Below are 19249 nucleotides of genomic sequence, written 5' to 3'. Positions count from 1 at the left end.
TTATTAATCTTTCTTCACTCCTTTTTTTCTGTATCCAAACCATCCCAATACTCTTTTATCAACCCGATCTCCCATCTCCTTTTCCACCCCAGCTCTCCTCATTTCTCACTCTAACCTTGTAACTCCTACCATACTTCTCAGACATTTTATCTCCAACTAGAGCATGTATCAAAATTAGAAATGGAGAGAGTGAGTGTTTTGAGGTAAAGGTAGGACTTCGCCAGGGTTGTGTCATGTCGCCATGGCTGTTCAATATGTACATGGAGTGGTGTGGGAGATAAATGCAAGGGTAATGGGTAGGGCATTGGAGATGGTTAAAGAAAATGTAGAAAAGCAGGTGAGCCAGTTGTTGTTTACTGACATTACTGCACTAGTGGCAGGATCAGAGGGGGGATTAAGAAAATTTGTGACAGAGTTTGGGAAAGTGTGCAAGAGGAGAAAGTTGAAGGTAATTGTGGGTAAGATAAGGAGGTGCTAAGATAAGAGGGAGGGTGGAGGGGTGTGGAGTGTATTCAGGGATGGAATGGGTGGGAATGATTTTATGCCTTTTCCTTTTTGGCTACCTCCCTTGTAAGGGGGAAAAAGCCTTGGTATGTATGTAATTGTGAGTAAAAGTAAGGTAATGAGATGTACATGGGGAAAGGATGGCAGCAATCTGGAAGTATTAGAGGAGAGAGGCTGGAGGAAGTGAACAGCTTTAGATACTTGGGGTTATATGTGGTAGGAAAAGGAGTGGAGGTGAACTGTGGATTGAGAGAAGCAAGTAACAGCCTTAGGGGATTAAAGATTGCAATTAGAAACAGACATATGGGAATAAACTAAGAGGAAATTGCATGAAGGGATGATTGTGCCAACAGCACTGTATGGGGCAGGGACATGGAACATAAGAGAGGAAGAGGTTAACTGAGTTTATACAATTTATTATAAAAAAATTCCAGATTACAAAATTTATGCTATACAAAGAAATTAATTAATGAACTAATTTCTACTCACTTATCAACTTTGTACTGAAAGACCATTGTATACAGATTACAGCAGTGAAAATAAATTTGAAAGAAAAAAAGTGGCAGTGTTAGGGTTAATTCCCTCGGGGCCTTAAGAGTAAAAATATAAATATATAAATAAATATTACTGGCTGTAATTTTTTCTTGGACTTCTTCTTGGGCTTGGACTCGAGTTCTTTCTTGGGCTAGTTCTTGTGGATGTTACAGTTTGTCTGTTTCTGCTGCTTTGTTTTCTGGGTTTTGGTGAATCCTTTTCTGGTGTTGACAGTAATGTTGGAATACTATGTTCACTGTTAATCTTCTGTTTTTTTCTAGCTGGAGCATTAACCACATCATCTAAGTCTTGTCCAATGGATTTAAAACCAGTAGCACCATTGGGAGAGTTACTATTATGGGTTGTTACTGACGTAGAGCTATATGTACTCTTTGTGGAAACACTTGGGGATGATACAGAAAATGAATTTGTTGTAGATGCAGATTTTGAGTCCTTGGTGTACACAATAGAGATAATACTATTGACGTTAACAGGTGACAGTCTCTTGTCGAGGCTAATAACACTGCTGCTGCTGCTACAACTACTACTACAGCTCAGATTAAAATTACGTCGCACTCTCCTTCGCACAACAACTGGTTGTGTGGCATTCATTATACCTCTGATATCACTTGATGTTTGTACTTGATAGGATTTTAATAATGTAGACTCGTTACATGAACCTCTGGAGCCCACTGCTTCATGACCTTTAACATGCTGACCCCAAATTGGTACTTCATGCTTCTTGAACTGTCCTTTACTACTGGTCTGGTCTTCAACATTAGCACATGAAGAATCCATTTTGGGAATACTTTCATCAGGACTGTGCAGGGACCCTGACACTTCATACTGACTTTCTTTAACATTGACACTACCGCTAACTGATTTCTTGCCCTCTGGGCTCAGGTGCAGTGGTAAACAAGTCTCATTAGGTTGACTGGTGACAGGACTTATTGGGCTTTTATCAGGACTACTATCACATGATGATGAATCACTACAATTACAGTCTGAGTCAGAGCAACTGCTATCACTATCACTACTACTTGATGAGCTACTGTCACTATTATTATAACTATTACAAAACTCACTCTCACTTCTGTCTTGGAAGCTCTGATTCTCTCCCCTAAATTGGCTGCTTACACATCCATTCTTAGTACTCAAATCCTCAGGAAACTGAACAGGAGAATGAGTAGCAAATTCTTCACAAGAAGAGTCAAAGAGTTTACTAGGTACACTCTCTGAGCCAACTAATTTTCTTTTCACTTTATCCCTCAGCTGCAGTGACTCATTCAAGTCTTCACTTATTCCAGCCGAGAATGTACTATTTAGAGGGCTGAAAGAATTGTACAATTTCGAAGTTCTAGGCTCAACATTGTCAAAGAACCTACCATTCTTTCCATCAATATCTTGAGTAATAACTTGCAGTTTGTTTGTCTTTCTTACCTCATTCTCATTTGCAGAACACACACCACTAGAGTCTGTCAAATCTTCAGTATCTTTTTCAGTAATAAATTCTGTACCTGGAGTCATCTCATTTCCACTCTCAAAAATTCTTAAATGCCCTACAATGCCAGCACTTCCACTAATTCTAGATTCATTGACTGAAATATTACTTTTATCACTCTCCATTTCTTTATTGTTAAGACCAGTTACACCACAGGTTGAAGACCTCTTCTGAAATGCAAGATCAACTGGTTCTGTTCTTTCAGTTTCTTCTTTTCTTCTATCACAAAATGAAAAGTCTGCATCTGTACAACTAATATCAACATTAACTAAAGTTTCTTCAAGACAATCCATATCATTACTACTTTCTAAACCTGATGAAGTAATTTCTCTCTCCCTTTGAGCTGTATACATACTAATTTTCTCATTCTGATTTTTTATGTTTTCTGAGGAAGTGTCAATGTACTGCAGTAGGGAACTCTCTGAATCCTCAGCATTCATATAGATTTCTAGGGGATACTTTTTGTGATGTTCACTCACCAAGAAGTCAATTGTGTCATCTCCATTGTCCTTTACGATACCTGGAATTTTCTCCGATCCTTCTTTCTCTAGCAATTCTCTTCCATCAAGGTCATCAACCTCTTTAACATTTTTATTTCTTTCTGCACTTCTTAAACCTGTTCTTTTGGATACTGGACTTCTGGTCCGACGTTTATTTTCATCCTTCCTTGACTTTTTACTTTTTTCTTTTGTCATCCCTGAACTACTTTCCACAGCTGAGTCTCGACTAGGTGTTCTCCTCTTCTTTGGACTCCTGTGTCTCGATTCAACACTATCTCTTCTTGCCCTGTCTCTGACCGATTCCCTCAACCTCCTCTCCCTCCCCAGGTCTCTTCGACTGGGGAAACTTTTACGTCTATAGTCTTTTAAATTTCTCCTCTCCCTGGACGTGGCTCTCCTTCCAATTCGTTGTCTGCTCACCAGTGCGTCTAAATCTTTTCGGCTTCTACGTGGTGATTTTTCCCTCTCTTGGTATTTGCTAGGGGGCCTCTGGCTCTTGTGTGAACTAGGACTACTTTTCGATTCCTTGATTTCTGAATAACTTTTACTTTTTTCCTTTGCCCTTACTTCTCTATCACGATGCCCACTGTCTCGTCTTCTCTTCTCCTGTATTTCTAGAGTCTTCCAATTTGATTCCCATATTTTATTTCTGGTATCCTTCCTTGTTTCATCACCACAAACCCTATTAGATATTTCTTGTGTATAACATGACTGCTCAAATCTCTTTTTCTTCTCATCTTCTTCACCAAATCTTTTTTTCTTCTCATCTTCTTCACCAAATCTCTTTTTCTTCTCATCTTCTTCATTAAATCTCTTTTTCTTCTCATCTTCTTCACTGTCTTCTGAGATCTCCCCTTCCTCTAAACTTTCTTCTCCACTTTCTGATACAGCTTTACTCTCATCTTCTAACCTGGTTCCAACTAATGGCATTTCGAGACTATCCCCAAGAACTGTTACCACACCTTCACAACTGGCTTCCTGTTCCTGACTATTCCGACTTTTTGATGAGCTTCTCTCTTCCATCTGGTTCAAGGGATTTTTCTTATGTTCATGACTATCGATACTTGCTATTTTTCCGTCTTCTGGTTCATCTACACTCTGATCATTCTTCCCTTTACACTGATTATCTTTTACTTGGTCACTACTCTCACTAATCACTTCAGAAATTGTGCTCGATTCAATGTTTGCTTCTGCATTATTACTGATGACATTATTCTCTTCAACAATTTCCATTGCTTCACATGGATCAACCTGGGGTTTGTTATTCTCCTGTAAATTGTTGACATCCTTATTTTTCCCAGAGGCAGATTGGGTCTTCTCATCTATTCCTTCACTCTTCCCTAAATCTTTGTCCTTTATGGGTAAACTGTCTTCAGTTTGAGGTTCCTTGTGAGGAAGTTCGTGTTTCTGATGGCTTCTTTCCTTTTGACCTTTCTCTCCTCTTACATAATGCATATCAGCTTTCTGTTGTTGTGTTTCCTCTAAATCATCTTTTTCTTGAGATCCCTTGTCCATGGATGAAATTAGGTCTCTTTGAGTCTTTTCCTTTTCACTTTCTTTATGATTGAAGAGCCTTCTTGATGTCCTAGAAGGTTGAATTCTCACAACAGAGTGGTTATCTACCTCAACATCCTTTGATGGTGAGCAAGCTTCCACCATCTCTTTCTCTTTGCAGTTCTCAGAGCTCTTGAGAGTACAATTCTCACTTCCATCTATAATTTTTTCTTCATTACCATACTCAGATGAAGTGTCTTGTCTTTTTGATCTCCTACCCTTGCCCCGGCCCTTTGGAGTTTCCTGTGTATGAAGACTATCTTTCTTACTATGTCTACTTTTCTCCCTGTACTGACGATCATCTGGGAAACTTTCTTGTGTATTGAGACTATCTTTCTTATTCCGTCTACTTTTTTCCTTGTACTGATAATCATCTGGGAAACTTTCTTGTGTATTGAGACTATCTTTCTTATTCCGTCTACTTTTTTCCTTATACTGACAATCATCTGGGAAACTTTCTTGTGTATTGAGACTATCTTTCTTATTCCGTCTACTTTTTTCCTTGTACTGACAATCATCTGGAAAACTTTCTTGTGTACTGAGACTATCTTTCTTATTCCGTCTACTCTTTTCCTTGTACTGACAATCATCTGGGAAACTTTCTTGTGTATTGAGACTATCTTTCTTATTCCGTCTACTTTTTTCCTTGTACTGACAATCATCTGGGAAACTTTCTTGTGTATGGAGACTATCTTTCTTTTTCTGTCTACTTTTTTCCGTGTACTGACGATCATCTGAAAAATCTAAAGATTGCCTTTTACTCTTTCCTTCATCACAAACTTTGCTTACACCCTTAGCTTTCTTGTCATCCCCTCTGGACCTTAAAACACGAGAACTCTGAGGATATCTTTGTTCCCTATCACCAACAGAGTCTGTCACATTGTCTTTTCTCTTACCTGAAGTTTCTCTCCCTTTCTTTACCGTCTTACTCTTCTCTTTTATTTGTACATTATCATTTTTATCAACATTTACCGACTTCTTTGTTGAAACATTCTGTTCTTCTTCCACCACAATTTTCTCCAGATGATGATGGTGCACCTCCGCTGTCTCCTTGGGAGTTGAGGTGAAAAGGCAGGGTTTGCCCGAGGCAGAAAATTGGACTGGATTCAATCTCTTGCCATTCACTCTTTGTGCAATTGGCGAGTGAAAATCATTCCCTTTCAAATTAGATTTCCATCGAGCAGTCTGACATCTGCAGACATCAGTTCTACTACCATTTAACATCTGTGAAGGAAGAACATTACGTTAGTACTGATCAATGAAAAAAATTCCAACTTAATTTCAAAGGCTAAGCAATTTGTACAACATTACATAAAAACAGAGGTGGCTAGGCACAGAGAAGGTACCTCCTCACTCCCTTTCATTACCATCACATGTATCCCTTTTACTCCTTCCAGCTTAAATCATGTAAGAATTGCATCTCATTTCTTCCCCGGCAAAAATACCAGTTTATCTCCAGTGCACCCCTATCACAGAACAGGTCATCACCCAAGTCTATACACTCTTCTCCAACACAGTCATCCACATGCATTTTCACATGTTCAATGCGGACTATGAGACCTTATGGCTCCATTCACCCCATCCATCCACTTGTCCTTTGGGCTATCCCTTACTCTCACTTCCAGTACCACCACTTCATGAATTGAAGTGGTGGTATTGGGAGTGAGTCCATTAATGAACCCTGTCACACACTTATCACATTTCATAGATCCATACAAAACTCTCAAGCACTTTGTTTCCATGGCCATCATATCTCCTTTGCAATCTTGGCTCCGTTATTCTGGAAGGACTAGTGCAGAACACTTGATTTCAGATATTTCTATAACATCTAATTAGAGCAAAGAAAACAGCATCTTTCAATGCTACCATAACTCAGTTTCTCCACCTCTCCACTCAACAAAATATTCTATGAACCTATCCCTTTTTCTCCCATGGCACATAGCTTTTCAATTCTGATTCTAAACATTGTTGTGTCGACCCTGCCAGTGGCTATGTTATGGAGAAAGATGATGAAAATTCACATCACATCAAAGCTTCATTCCCCCATATGCTAAAGGACTATGAATCAGACTTTCCCTTAACTTCCACACATTTTCCCAACATCAACCCTGATAAAAGGAATGAACCCAGAAACTCACTCATTATCACTCTCTCACTTCCTTCCAAGCTATCTTTATCAATTGATTTCACCCCCCTACACACAAGGTAGTCAATACTCCAGCACCTGCCCCCCCCCACACACACACACACAATTTCTAATGGGCAACATCAAAACCAACCCAAGGCAACATGTACAAAACCCATAAATTACACATACATCCATCCAATGTAACACATGCAACTCATGAATTCATTTCACATGCACCACATTCACAAACATTAACCAGTACACAAGGAATTGTATCTGCAACCAACACCCCCATAAAAACACTCCATCACAAGACAAGCTACTTTAAACTTACATACATATACCAAGGCTTTTTCCCCCTTACAAGGGGGGGGTAGCCTTATTACATATAAATAGCAAGAGTATCACAAATACAGTGCTGCAACTATTCATATATATACAATTTATGAATGAAATCAAACTAACACCTCAAAGCACACTACCCACATTAACTGATTAAACAACAATCAGGGAAGATAAAACTCAGCACAAAGGTCGATTCATAACACTAATACACAATAGCATGCCCTTCTACAACAAAATTATTGCACAACCAATTCTAAATTGTCACAAATCTACAATTTTGTTCCCTAATTGTAAATAAGGAACCAAAAAGACTTAAAATAAATCTCCATGGCATCCCCATTCATAAAATACATATTCCAAAAAGACCTTTTCCCTTTACTTGGGAGGGTGGTCTACTCAAGGCATACATACACCTTTCATCCATTCATAACAGGATTCAGAAAGAAAGCAATTATGGGAATTTGAAACTTACCTCCATGAACTGACCGAAATCTTCTTTGGAGAAGTTGCCCAACTGGGTAACAATACGAATAATGTCACCTCTGGGTATTTGGCGCATTGCTCTCCGGAATATAATTGCATCCTGTCTGATGGGGGGACGAAGAAAAAATAAATAAATAAATAAATAAATAAATAAAAAATAAAAAAAATCAAGAATACATCTAGAGACAAGACAGCAATTTACTATAACTTAAGTATGCTTCATTTATATGAAGTTATAGCCACATGGTGTATCATGTGTAATAATGCATAGCATTCATACACCAAAACATCTACTCCACCTTATAATGGGGTGGCCAAAATACAGTTTAATTTAAATGAGATCACAGATCCTGTGTGGAGACCAATTGTCACACACCTCAAGATGGACACGAAGGTGTTGATGGGTTTTGAAGATACATGGCAGAGAAGATTCTCTCTGATGTACATCTCACAGAATCACTACATACATATACCAAAGGCTTTTTTCCCCCTTACATGGGGGGGGGGGATGTTAGCCAAAAAGAAAAAGGCATAGAAACCACTCTCACCCATTCCATCCCCTACATATTCCATTCCCCTCCACCCTCCTTCCTCCCTCCCATCTTGGCACCTCCTGGATGATGGGTCATCCCTGCATCCTGTCCACTGCCCTGGGTCAGAAGCAGTGTCGCAAGACACAGCACATCCACAGCAAGGCTGCTTCATTAATTTGGTGATCCCCCATCCATGTCCCCTCATGCAGAAAAGGAGAAGATGGGGGAGAAATCCCTTCGGGCTGCATCAAATTATTTCTCATACATACTTACTCACCCCCCATCCCCCACCCACTCACCCTCATGCATCACAGCATCATCCATACACAACCCTTCTCCATTCACTCCTATCTTCTGTCCTCTCCTGTCCTTCCTCAACAGACATTCCTCTCTTTTGTAATGCCCCTTTTACCCCATCTATCCATCTCATCCTAGGATGTCCCCTCATATTCACTCCTTCCACCTCTGCCTCCACACCTCTTTTATTAATCTTTCTTCACTCATTCTTTCCATGTGTCCAAACCATCCTAATACTCTTTCATCAACCCTATCTCCCAGCTCCCTTTCCACCCCTGTTCTCCTCCTCACCTCCTCATTTCTCACTCTATCCAGCCTAGTAACCCCCATCATACTTCTCAGACACCTCATCTCAAACATATTCAAACTCCTTCTTTCTTCCTCTCTTATGTTCCATGTTTCTGCCCCATACAGTGCTGTTGGCACAATCACTCCTTCATACAATTTCCTCTTAGCATCCATTCCCAAATGTCTATTCCTCATTACACTTTTTAATCCACCAAGGCATTTACTTGCTTCTCTCAATCTACATTCTACCTCCACCTCCACTCCACCCTTTCCTGCCACATTTACACCCAAATATCTAAAACTATCTACTTCCTCCAAGTCGCTCTCCCTTAATGCTCACTTCCAGTCTGCTGCTACTTTCACCCCTTGTACATCTCATCACATTACTTTTACCCACAGTTATCCTCAACTTTCTTCTTTCACACACTCTCCCAAACTCTGTCACTAACTTCCTCAATCCCTCCTCTGATCCTGCTACAAGCGCATTGTCGTCCGCAAACAACAGCTGGCTCACCTCCCACTTTTCCCCATTTTCTTTAAACATCTCCAATCCCTGACCCATCACCCTTGCATTTACCTCTCACACCACCCCATCCATGTATAAGTTGAACAGCCAGGGCGACATAATGCATCCTTGAAGAAGTCCCACCTTTACCTCGAACCACTCACTCTCTCCATTTCAAATCCTGACACATGCTCTTCTACTCTCATAAAAACTCTTGACAGCTCCTAGAAGCTTTTCTCCTATCCCGTATATCTGCAAAACCTCCCACAGTGTCTTCCTGTCTACCCTGACATATGCCTTGTCCAGATACATAAAATCCCAAAAAACATCCTTACCTTTTCCTATAGCTTTCTCACATATCTGTCTTACCATAAAAATCTGATCTATGCAACCTCTACCTGTCCTAATCTAAATATGATAATTGGAAATCCATGAAATAGAGTAAATTGGAGCTATAATTGTATTTGAGGCCAGGCTTGAAAAATTGGAGGGCAGGAGTCAGGATCGAACGAGTGATGCTCCTTTCCTGTATACTACATACAAAGACTGCAAAGAAAGATCATGCCGAAAGGATACCTTTTGGTCCATAACTTGCTCAGATGTGGAAAACATATAGCATAAAGAAGTAGATAAATGAATAAAATAAATAATGATAAATAATTAACAAACTGGAAAATAATAATTTATAATAAATAATACATAAATAACAAAAAATAACATACATATACTAACTGCTTTTTCCCCCTTACAAGGGAGGTAGCCAAAGTCAAAGGCATAAATCCACTCCCACCTACTTCATCTCCACTCCTATTCACCACCCTTCCCTCCCTCTTTTCGTGGCTCCTCCCGGATGATGGGTCATCCCTGCAGCTTGCCCACTGCCCAGGGATAGAAGCAATGTAGCAAGACACAGCACATTCACAGCAAGGCTGTTTCATTTAATTGGCAATCCCCCTCTCTGTACCCTCATGCAGAAAAAGAGAGGACAGGAAGAAATCCCTTCAGGCTGCATCAAAATATCATTCACACATACTCCATCACACCCACCCCCCACTCCCTTCCATGCATCACAGCATCATCCATACACAAAGATTCTCCACTCACCTCTATCTTCTGTCTTTTCCCTTCCTTCCTCAACAGACATTCCCCTCTTTCCCAATGACCCTTTAACCCCATCCATCCATCTCTACTTTGGTCGCCCCCTCACATTCACTCCTTCCACACCTCTTTTACTAATTTTTATTCACTCATTCTTTCCATGTGTCCAAACCATCCCTATACTCTTTCATAAACCCTATCTCCCAACTCCCTTTCCACCCCCATTCTCCTCCTCGTTTCTCACTTTATCCAGCCTAGTAACCCCTATCATATTACTCAGGCACTCAACACATCCAAACTCCTCCTCTCTTCCTCTATTATGTTCCATGTTTCTGCCCAATGCAGTGCTGTTCGCACAATTACTACTTCATACAATCTCCTCTTAGCATCCATTCCCAAATGTCTATTTCTCATTACACTCTTTAATCCCCTATGGCATTTACTTGCTTCTATCAATCTACATTCTACCTCCACCTCCAATCCTCCCTTTCCTGCCACATTCACACCCAAGTATCTAAAGCTATCCACTTCCTCTAGTCTCTCTCCCTTAATACTCACTTCCAGTTTGCTGCCACATTCTCCCCTTCTACATCTCATCACCTTACTTTTACCCACATCTTCCCAAACTGTCACTACCCTCCTTAATCCCTCCTCTGATCCTGCCACAAGCAAACAACAACTGGCTTATCTCCCACTTTTCTTCATTTTCTTTAACCATCTCCAATCCCCAACCTATTACCCTCTCATACCACCCCATCCGTGTATAAATTGAACAGCCAAGGGGACATAACACATCCCTGGTGAAGTGTCACCTTTACTTCAAACCATACACTCTCTCCATTTCTAATTCTAACACAGGCTTTACTACTCTGTACAAACTCTTCACTGCTCTTAACAGCTTTCCTCCTATCCCATATATCTACATACATACATATACCAAGGCTTTTTCCCCCTTACAAGGGAGGTAGCCAAAAAGGAAAAGGCATAAAATCATTCCCACCCATTCCATCCCTGAATACACTCCACACCCCTCCACCCTCCCTCTCATCTTAGCACTTCCTGGTGCACAATAAAAACATCATGACAATCCTTATTCCACTTACTCTTTCCGTGCTTTCTCATATTCCTCTCTACTTCTCTGCAAATCTGCTTTAGCTACTTTCCAAAGGCTGCTTATATTCTGCAGAAGAATTTTGTTGTCTGCATCATAATCTTGGCACAACTTCTGTGTCCGTTCCAGTTCCATTTTCAATGTGTCTACTTGACTTCGAAGATCCACTATGACTTTGCGATACTGCAGGGGAGGATGTAAAATAAAATAAACAAATAAATCACTATGTATACATATATCAATGGATTTTTTCTTGTATGGGGAATGGCCACATCAAAAGCATGCATTCACTTTTTGAAGACATGAGTGCAGACAGATGAAACCAAAGTCCCCTTGTTCCACTCCATGCTTCTCCCTTACTGCCACAAGAACAAACCTGTACTAGTGCATTATGATGGCATTCTTATTCCCCTGCCACAACAGCAAAATTGAACTAGTGTTCTGACCAAAAGATAATGCAGTCAGCACTTTAAGAGCTGTTTTCTGATGCCACTATGGACCAGAGTCACACATCATTTGTCTATGTCAAGAGTTTTTATGCGAGTAGTAGAGCTTGTGTCAGGATTAGAAATGGAGAGTGAGTGGTTCGAGGTAAAGGTGGGACTTTGTCAAGGATACGTTATGTCGCCCTGGCTGTTCAACTTATACATGGATGGGGTAGTGCGAGAGGTAAATGCAAGGGTAGTGGGTCAGGGATTGGAGATGGTTAAAGAAAATGGAGAAAAGTGGGAGGTGAGCCAGATGTTGTTTGCGGACGACACCGCGCTTGTGGCAGGATTGGAGGAGGAATTGAGGAAGTTGGTGACAGAGTTTGGGAGAGTGTGTGATAGAAGAAAGCTGAAGATAAATGTGGGTAAAAGTAAGGTGATGAGATGTACAAGGGGTGAAAGTGGCAGTAGTCTGGAAGTGAGCATTAAGGGAGAGCGACTGGAGGAAGTGGATAGTTTTAGATACCTGGGTGCAAATGTGGCAGGAAAAGGTGGAGTGAAGGTGGAGGTAGAATGTAGATTGAGAAAAACCAGTAAATGCCTTGGTGGATTAAAAAGTGTAATGAGGAATAGACATTTGGGAATGGATGCTAAGAGGAGACTGTATGAAGGAGTGATTGTGCCAACAGCACTGTATGGGGCAGAAACATGGAACATAAGAGAGGAAGAGAGAAGGAGTTTGAATGTGTTTGAGATGAGGTGTCTGAGAAGTATGATGGGGGTTACTAGGCTGGATAGAGTGAGAAATGAGGAGGTGAGGAGGAGAACAGGGGTGGAAAGGGAGTTGGGAGATAGGGTTGATGAAAGAGTATTAGGATGGTTTGGACATATGGAAAGAATGAGTGAAGAAAGACTAGTAAAAGAGGTATGGAAGGCAGATGTGGAGGGAGTGAACATGAGGGGACGTCCTAGGATGAGGTGGATGGATGGGGTGAAGGGGGCTTTGGGGAAGAATGTCTGTTGAGGAAGGACGGGAGAGGACAGAAGACAGGGGTGAATGGAGAATGGTTGTATATGGATGATGTTGTGATGCATGAGGTGGAATGGGCAGAGGAATGGGGGGTTAGGTAGTATGTGTGAGCAAAATTTGATGCAGCCCGAAGGGATTTCTCCCCGTCTTCTCCTTTATGCATGGGGGGATGGAGAGGGGGGGTCGCCGATTTAATGAAGCGGCCTTGCTCTGGATGTGCTGTGTCTTGCGACACTGCTTCTGACCCAGGGCAGTGGACGAGGTGCAGGGATGACTCGTCATCCAGGAGGTGCTAAGATATGAGGGAGGGTGGAGTGTATTCAGGGATGGAAAGGGTGGGAATGATTTTATGCCTTTTCCTTTTTGGCTACCTCCCTTGTAGGGGGGAAAAAGCCTTGGTATATGTATGTATGTATGTATTAAATAAAGCATGAGGAAAGCCTTTTGAACTACTGCTGTTCCTCCATTACGCTGTCTCTTTGAATCCATTCATTATTACTTCTATAATTTCCTTTTCTGATCCTCCTGTGGTGGCATGGGAGAGAATAATGCACATCAAAGAAGGCCCCTAAATGAGACAGAGTAAGGAGACTAGTCATCTCTACTCTATATTTTTTTCCTCCTATGAAAGGTCAAGGGATAAGAGTCTGGGAAGAAGAACCATAACCTGAGTAATTGGTCTGTTAAATGTGCACAGATGTGGTACAGACGAGGGCAAAAAATACGAGATTGTTAGTACATTTATGAACTGTAAGATCTATCTTTATATAAAAGGCCTCTTCCCTCTTATAACGGTGGTAGCCAGCCAAGGTATACAGTCACCCCATCCCTCCCTCTCCATTACCCATTTGTTCTCCTTTTATCTTAGCTCCTATTGGATGACACTGCTTCTGACCCAGGGCAGTGGACAGGATGCAGGGATGACCCGTCATTCAGGAAGTGCCAAGAGAGGGGGGAGGGAGGAGGGTGGAGGGGAGTGGAATATATGGGAACTGAAATGGGTGGGCAGCGGCGGTGCCAGGAATTTTTAGTTGGGGAGGCTAAGGGGGGGCTGAGCAAATTTTTGGGGGGGCTAATAGTAATATGATAATACACATATATCATCCTCATTTCAGAAGGGAAGGGGGTTAATGGTAGGGCTAGCACTGATGGCTGACAAATCTTTAGCCCTGGCAATTAAAAATGCCACTTAATAAAATTATTTCAATGAGTGTTTTAAATTTTCAATTTGCTCATTTCAGTTGGGGGGCTAATGGGGGGGCTGGCCACTTTTATGGGGGGGCTAAAGCCCCCCCCTGGCGCCGCCACTGTGGGTGGGAGTGATTTCTATGCCTTTTTCTTTTTGGCTATCCCCCGTGTACAGGGGAAAAAGCCTTTGGTATATGTATGTACCTATTGGATGAAGGCCATCCCTCTCCCTCCCACTGTCTGGGTCAGTTTAAGGGGATCGTCCATTAGAAAATCTAACTTTTTTTGTTTGGAGTGAAAATGGCTGAAATTTTTTCCTAGTAACTGTCTTGTCTCAGAGAAGACACCACCGATTTTTCAAGACATTTATGCTTGTACTTTTTTATTGTGATTTTTTTTTTTTTTTCTAGGGGTAATTTTTGAAAATTTTGAAATTGATTCAGAGGATAGACCTTTGACTGGATATTGATTATTTTTTTTCTTTATAATGGGCTAAGATAGGTGAAGAAACAGAGCCAGAATTATGATGTTCTGATCACTCTGTTATGAGAAGGAAAAAAAAAATAATAATAAAAAAATAATAATAATAATAATAATAATAATCCAAAGTTGATGAAAAAAAAAATTATATGAAAAAATCCTACTAGTCCTTGACAGAAGGACATAAATCTGGCTCCAAATGTTCTCCCAATTATGCTGAATCCAAAAAGGATTTGCAGTTGAAAATCAGTGAAGGCGTTTTGGATATGAATCAAGTTAAATGTGCAAAAATCAAGTTTTTTCAGGAATGAGCATCATAGTTTTTTGTTCATGGCTACTGGTCCCCTTTCATTATTTAGGATGTTATGGTGTTGAATGAATGTCTTGAAAATTCGGTGGTATCTTCTCTGAGACAAGACAGTTGCTAGGAAAAAATCTCAGCCACTTTCACTCCAAACAAAAAAATGTTTGATTTTCTAATGGACGATCCGCTTAAGAGATCCTTAGACATTATTTACTTAAATAATTTTCAATAATTGGTTGACACTAAAGACCCTATAGATATCTACAGAAGCTTTGGTTTATTATGGAATTCTAGAAAAGGTCATAGTTGTCAATTTCAAAGGTCATGTCAGTATGAATACTGTTTCTAAGTAAAAATTACATGAGGGTCCTTTAAAACATAAATTTCCAATTCATATTCAAAATATTCATAAAGTGAAAAGGTCAAACTTTATAGTTCATTCAAATGGTTTCAAAATGTTGGCTAACCTTTTCTAAATCAGTAGATAGAAGAATGCTGTCATATAAATTATTTTCAAGAGAAATGTCCCTGTCTGACAAATCCATTTCATTTTGAGCATTATTTCTTCTTCCCAGCTGAATGGGTAGATCCTTTTCATTCTCTGGCTGTAGACATTGTTCTTCATCCTCTATTCTTGCCGCATTTGAACCAATAGACAAATCTCCATATATATCAACATTACTGTCATCTTTCAGTACTTCTTCTTCTTCTTCTTCTGACAATACAAGACCCAATTCATCCTCATCCAGATCCATGTTTGTCCTCACATTTGTAGGAAGTAGATCATATGTTATTCTGTCTCCTTCTTAGAAAGTTTCTCCATAGCACTTTCCCTGTAAAGAATGAAGCTATAAAAAATCTAAAGAAAATTCACTAAATTCACTTTCCAATACAGTATATATAAACTATATTCACTTTCCAATATAAGAAGTATTCCAAATTCAATGGTTGTGAAAAAATATACTCAAACATCTACAATAACCTGCCCTCAACACTCCACATGTTCACACAAAAACATATCAATATATACACTCAGATCTTAAAATGAGCACACCGAACTTGTTAAGTAAGTTAAATGACAATATAACCCAAGCCAACACTATAAAAGAATTCAAGGCAAGGTTTGACAAATAGAGGGAAAGAGATGGGACACCATGAGCATTCCTCCAACATATAACTAAATGCATATTGGAGATGTGACCAATGGTATACCACATAGCTCATTTCTGGCACCGCTAAAAATTTTTATGACATGATGATTAGAACAGACAATTATGCAGACTTATTTGCCAATGATGGCAAGATCATGAGAAAGTGAAAGGTGAAGAGGATTGTAAATTGGTATGGGAAGACCTAGATAAAGTATATGACACCAGAAGTGGAAGATAAAATTCAATACAAGGAAATTTAATGTCTTGGAAATGGGCCAAAGCAAAAATATAATATCATGAAGTTATAAAAATGGGAGATGAATTTATTACTGAGGCAGGAAAAAAAAAAAAAGAATTTTGGAATTTTATTCAGAGATGACTGAAAACCAAATTAATAATAATAACAATAACAATACTAAAAATATAATAATTAAGACAATGAAGACTTGCTAATGTACAGAGAAGTGGCATTTCATTACATGGATGATGATATGATAAAAAAAATAATTGAAAGTCTGCTTTGCCCCCAAACTGGAATAAGTAACAGTGTAGTCATTACATCAAAAGAAAGATAAGAAAAATAAAGAGAAAGACCAACAACTAAGAGTGTCCCAAGCCTGGCTGATAAGGCATAAGAAGGAAGTAAAAAGTAAGATTTTCCATACCAGAACAGAGAAAATAAACAGGTGATATGATTATGATATTTACATATGAAAAATGAAATAGAAATAATGAAGAGAGGATCTGCTAGTAAAAGATTACCGGTAAATGACAACAAATGGTCACTGTAAAGAAAATAGATAAGAAAGACAGTCTACTTAGAAGATGTTAGGAAGCAAATTTTCTATATAGATACCCAAATTTGTGGAACAAATCAGACAGTGTAATCCCGCTCAACCCCATGTATGAATTTAAGTCAAAGTTTAATAACTGTAGATACAGAGATATAACCTCATGAGAACAGCTCCAATCCTTTATACTACAACTAGGTAAATAAACAAACCTCCAAATTCTAGCCCCAAATGATTAGCACTCCGTCTTGCAAACAGGCCCAAAAGTTTGATTAATCTTCACTCAATTGGGTCTAGTTCATCAATCCCAAGCCCAGCACACTACTCCCCACTTCCACAAGGTTACCCGGACGCTGAATGTCTCCTGCAAGAGAGACCTGGGGCAGTGGACTGATTGATTCTGTATTTGTTTAGATAAATACCTAAGCATTTATTTTACATTACAGTATTTGTTTTTGTCTGTTTATTATTTATCTATTTATTATCATTTACTACTTACCTGTTTATTATTCAACCTTACTTATTTTATTTATTGTTACTTATATTATTATTTTTATTTATTTATCATTATCATAATTTGTTTTTGCATCTGACCTAGCTATGGACCAAAAGGTCTCCTGTTGACATGCTCCTCCTTTGTAATCCCTTTGTAACAATCAAGTTAACAAGAAAAAGACAACTTATAATACAACTTTAATAGAACCCCTACACTCAGATCAAAATCTTGCCCATGGAGAAGTACATGTGAATGACAGATATCCTGCTAAAGCACCTAAACCCACCCAACCCTCTCAACATACAAAGACAACCTACAAATTGCAATATAAAAATGATTCTAGTAGCATTCTACTTAAAAAAATCCCAATACCTGTACAACACATCTACACAAAAACATATATGGATAAATCACAAAACAAACATCCTTTAATCAACTGTCAACTCCTATACTTCCCCACCCCCCTAGGAATCAACCCCACCAAGAATTCAGTAGACCAACGAATCATATCAGTTTCAAGTAAAGCAAAAACTGGACTGGCATGTTTACTTTTAGTACCAGCAAAGAACTGACTTGGCAAGACATACTTTTCTATATGCAACCATTATACAGAAGAAACTCATCACACAATATAATGTCCTACATTCACTCTGGACAGCTCCATGAAATTTCTCCAAAGGGTGATATAGGCTGAACTGCTGGATGTGGGTCTTGAGCAAGAGTTTACACTAACACACTGACCCATTTGAAATATGGCATTACATACTCCCATAACCAATTTTAATTTAATCTACAATAACAATGTTTCATGGGTATATTTAATTTTTTTAACTACATATTTGTGTACCTGCTCCTTCCACAGCCCATTCATCAGATATGCATATCACCAATCAATACTATCAATCAACTACTCCAACAATAAATCCCCTGATCTTGACAGTAAAACTGATATGTGCTATTGGCTTATGCCATCACTATTTACTCCAATGATTCATTCAAGATTTCACATTACATTTTGGTTTACCTAACCCTGTCACACTGCTACTTCCACTGGACCCCTTCCCTACATCCAAAATGGGCATCAAAATGCACAATACTGTCATTCACTGTCTACACCATCTATTCCATTTGTTGGTGTTTGTAATACCTATCAATGCTTGCTTGAACAGAAGTTCCACTGATACCATAACCCTACATTTGACACTACTTTTATATAACGCCCTTGGGTATCTTCCCCAGCCACATGGGCAGGCATTCTCCATTAGACGCCTACCACCTGCCCATTACTTAGTATAGCGATGTCAAATGATGCATGCACTTCACATCTGAGCTTGCTCCAACAGGTTCAATGATAGTGCAGTGCAGTGATAGCAAATCAGCTGAGAGAACATGTATCTTGAACAACCTTCCATTAAGTACTGAAAGTCCCTTTGATTCTCATTATAAAACAGACTTTATAATATACTGATCAAACACGGAAATGGACTTAGATTAGCTTGTGTTCGAGCGCCAATCACCAATGTGACAAGGTAATAACAACAGGAGAGTACTGAGCCCTTTAATCAAACATTTAATTCTAGAAAAAACTGCTTTATTATGTATTTTGTTACTTATTCACAGTATCCAAGAGAATTGGAATCTTCCACGAATAATTACGATAATAAACCGATATAATGATGTATTACACTCCCAAGACATTCACTAACTTTCAACTCCCGTAACCCCTACTTCTACGTCACTTTACCTAAATTCGGACTGATATGTAAACAAAATTATTGGCGCGAATGAAAAACAAAACAATAGCGTTTTGACCTTTTCTACTACTGGCCGGATCTGTGAATCTGTGGATCTGTGAACTTCGAACGAAAAATTGAAAAATAAATTTCGCATTTAATACAAAATAGGTCGAAGCTACGATACCATGCAAAATACAAATAATTAAATTGTGTATATTCATACACGCTACTAAAATATTCCTTACTGAGTCTATATTTTGCGAT

General features: G+C 39.3%; 1 protein-coding gene across 3 annotated transcripts; it reads right to left on the bottom strand.

The window, feature by feature from the left end:
• Positions 1 to 904: 904 nt before the first annotated feature.
• LOC143024829 (uncharacterized) lies at positions 905 to 19067 on the bottom strand. 3 transcript variants are annotated; one of them, XM_076184091.1, is made up of 5 exons: positions 18994 to 19067; positions 15279 to 15644; positions 11374 to 11564; positions 7539 to 7653; positions 905 to 5817 (listed from the first exon to the last, which is right to left on the bottom strand). In XM_076184091.1, the coding sequence occupies exons 2-5, from the start codon at positions 15564 to 15566 to the stop codon at positions 1129 to 1131; spliced, it is 5283 nt and encodes a 1760-aa protein (XP_076040206.1). In that variant the 5' UTR covers positions 15567 to 15644; positions 18994 to 19067; the 3' UTR covers positions 905 to 1128. The 3 variants fall into 3 exon arrangements, with proteins under 3 accessions (XP_076040206.1, XP_076040205.1, XP_076040204.1); XM_076184090.1 differs by lacking the exon at positions 18994 to 19067 and adding an exon at positions 18956 to 18990; XM_076184089.1 differs by lacking the exon at positions 18994 to 19067 and adding an exon at positions 16966 to 18982.
• Positions 19068 to 19249: the final 182 nt, after the last annotated feature.

Source organism: Oratosquilla oratoria, chromosome 4 (genome assembly GCF_046742065.1).
Source record: "Oratosquilla oratoria isolate Oo_2021 chromosome 4, ASM4674206v1, whole genome shotgun sequence".
Taxonomy (NCBI): Eukaryota; Metazoa; Arthropoda; class Malacostraca; order Stomatopoda; family Squillidae; genus Oratosquilla; species Oratosquilla oratoria.
The sequence above is the reverse complement of the archived record's forward strand: the minus strand, read 5'-3'. Positions and strand labels throughout refer to the sequence as shown.

Bases quoted from the DNA above. Each gene is read 5' to 3' on its own strand.
- LOC143024829 (XM_076184091.1), bottom strand. From the start codon at position 15,566: ATGGATCTGGATGAGGATGAATTGGGTCTTGTATTGTCAGAAGAAGAA. The intron at 11,565-15,278 runs GTTAGCCAACAT...CCTCCCCTGCAG, and splicing joins TATCTACTGATTTAGAAAAG to TATCGCAAAGTCATAGTGGA. The intron at 7,654-11,373 runs GTAAGTGGAATA...TCCCCCCATCAG, and splicing joins TATGAGAAAGCACGGAAAGA to ACAGGATGCAATTATATTCC.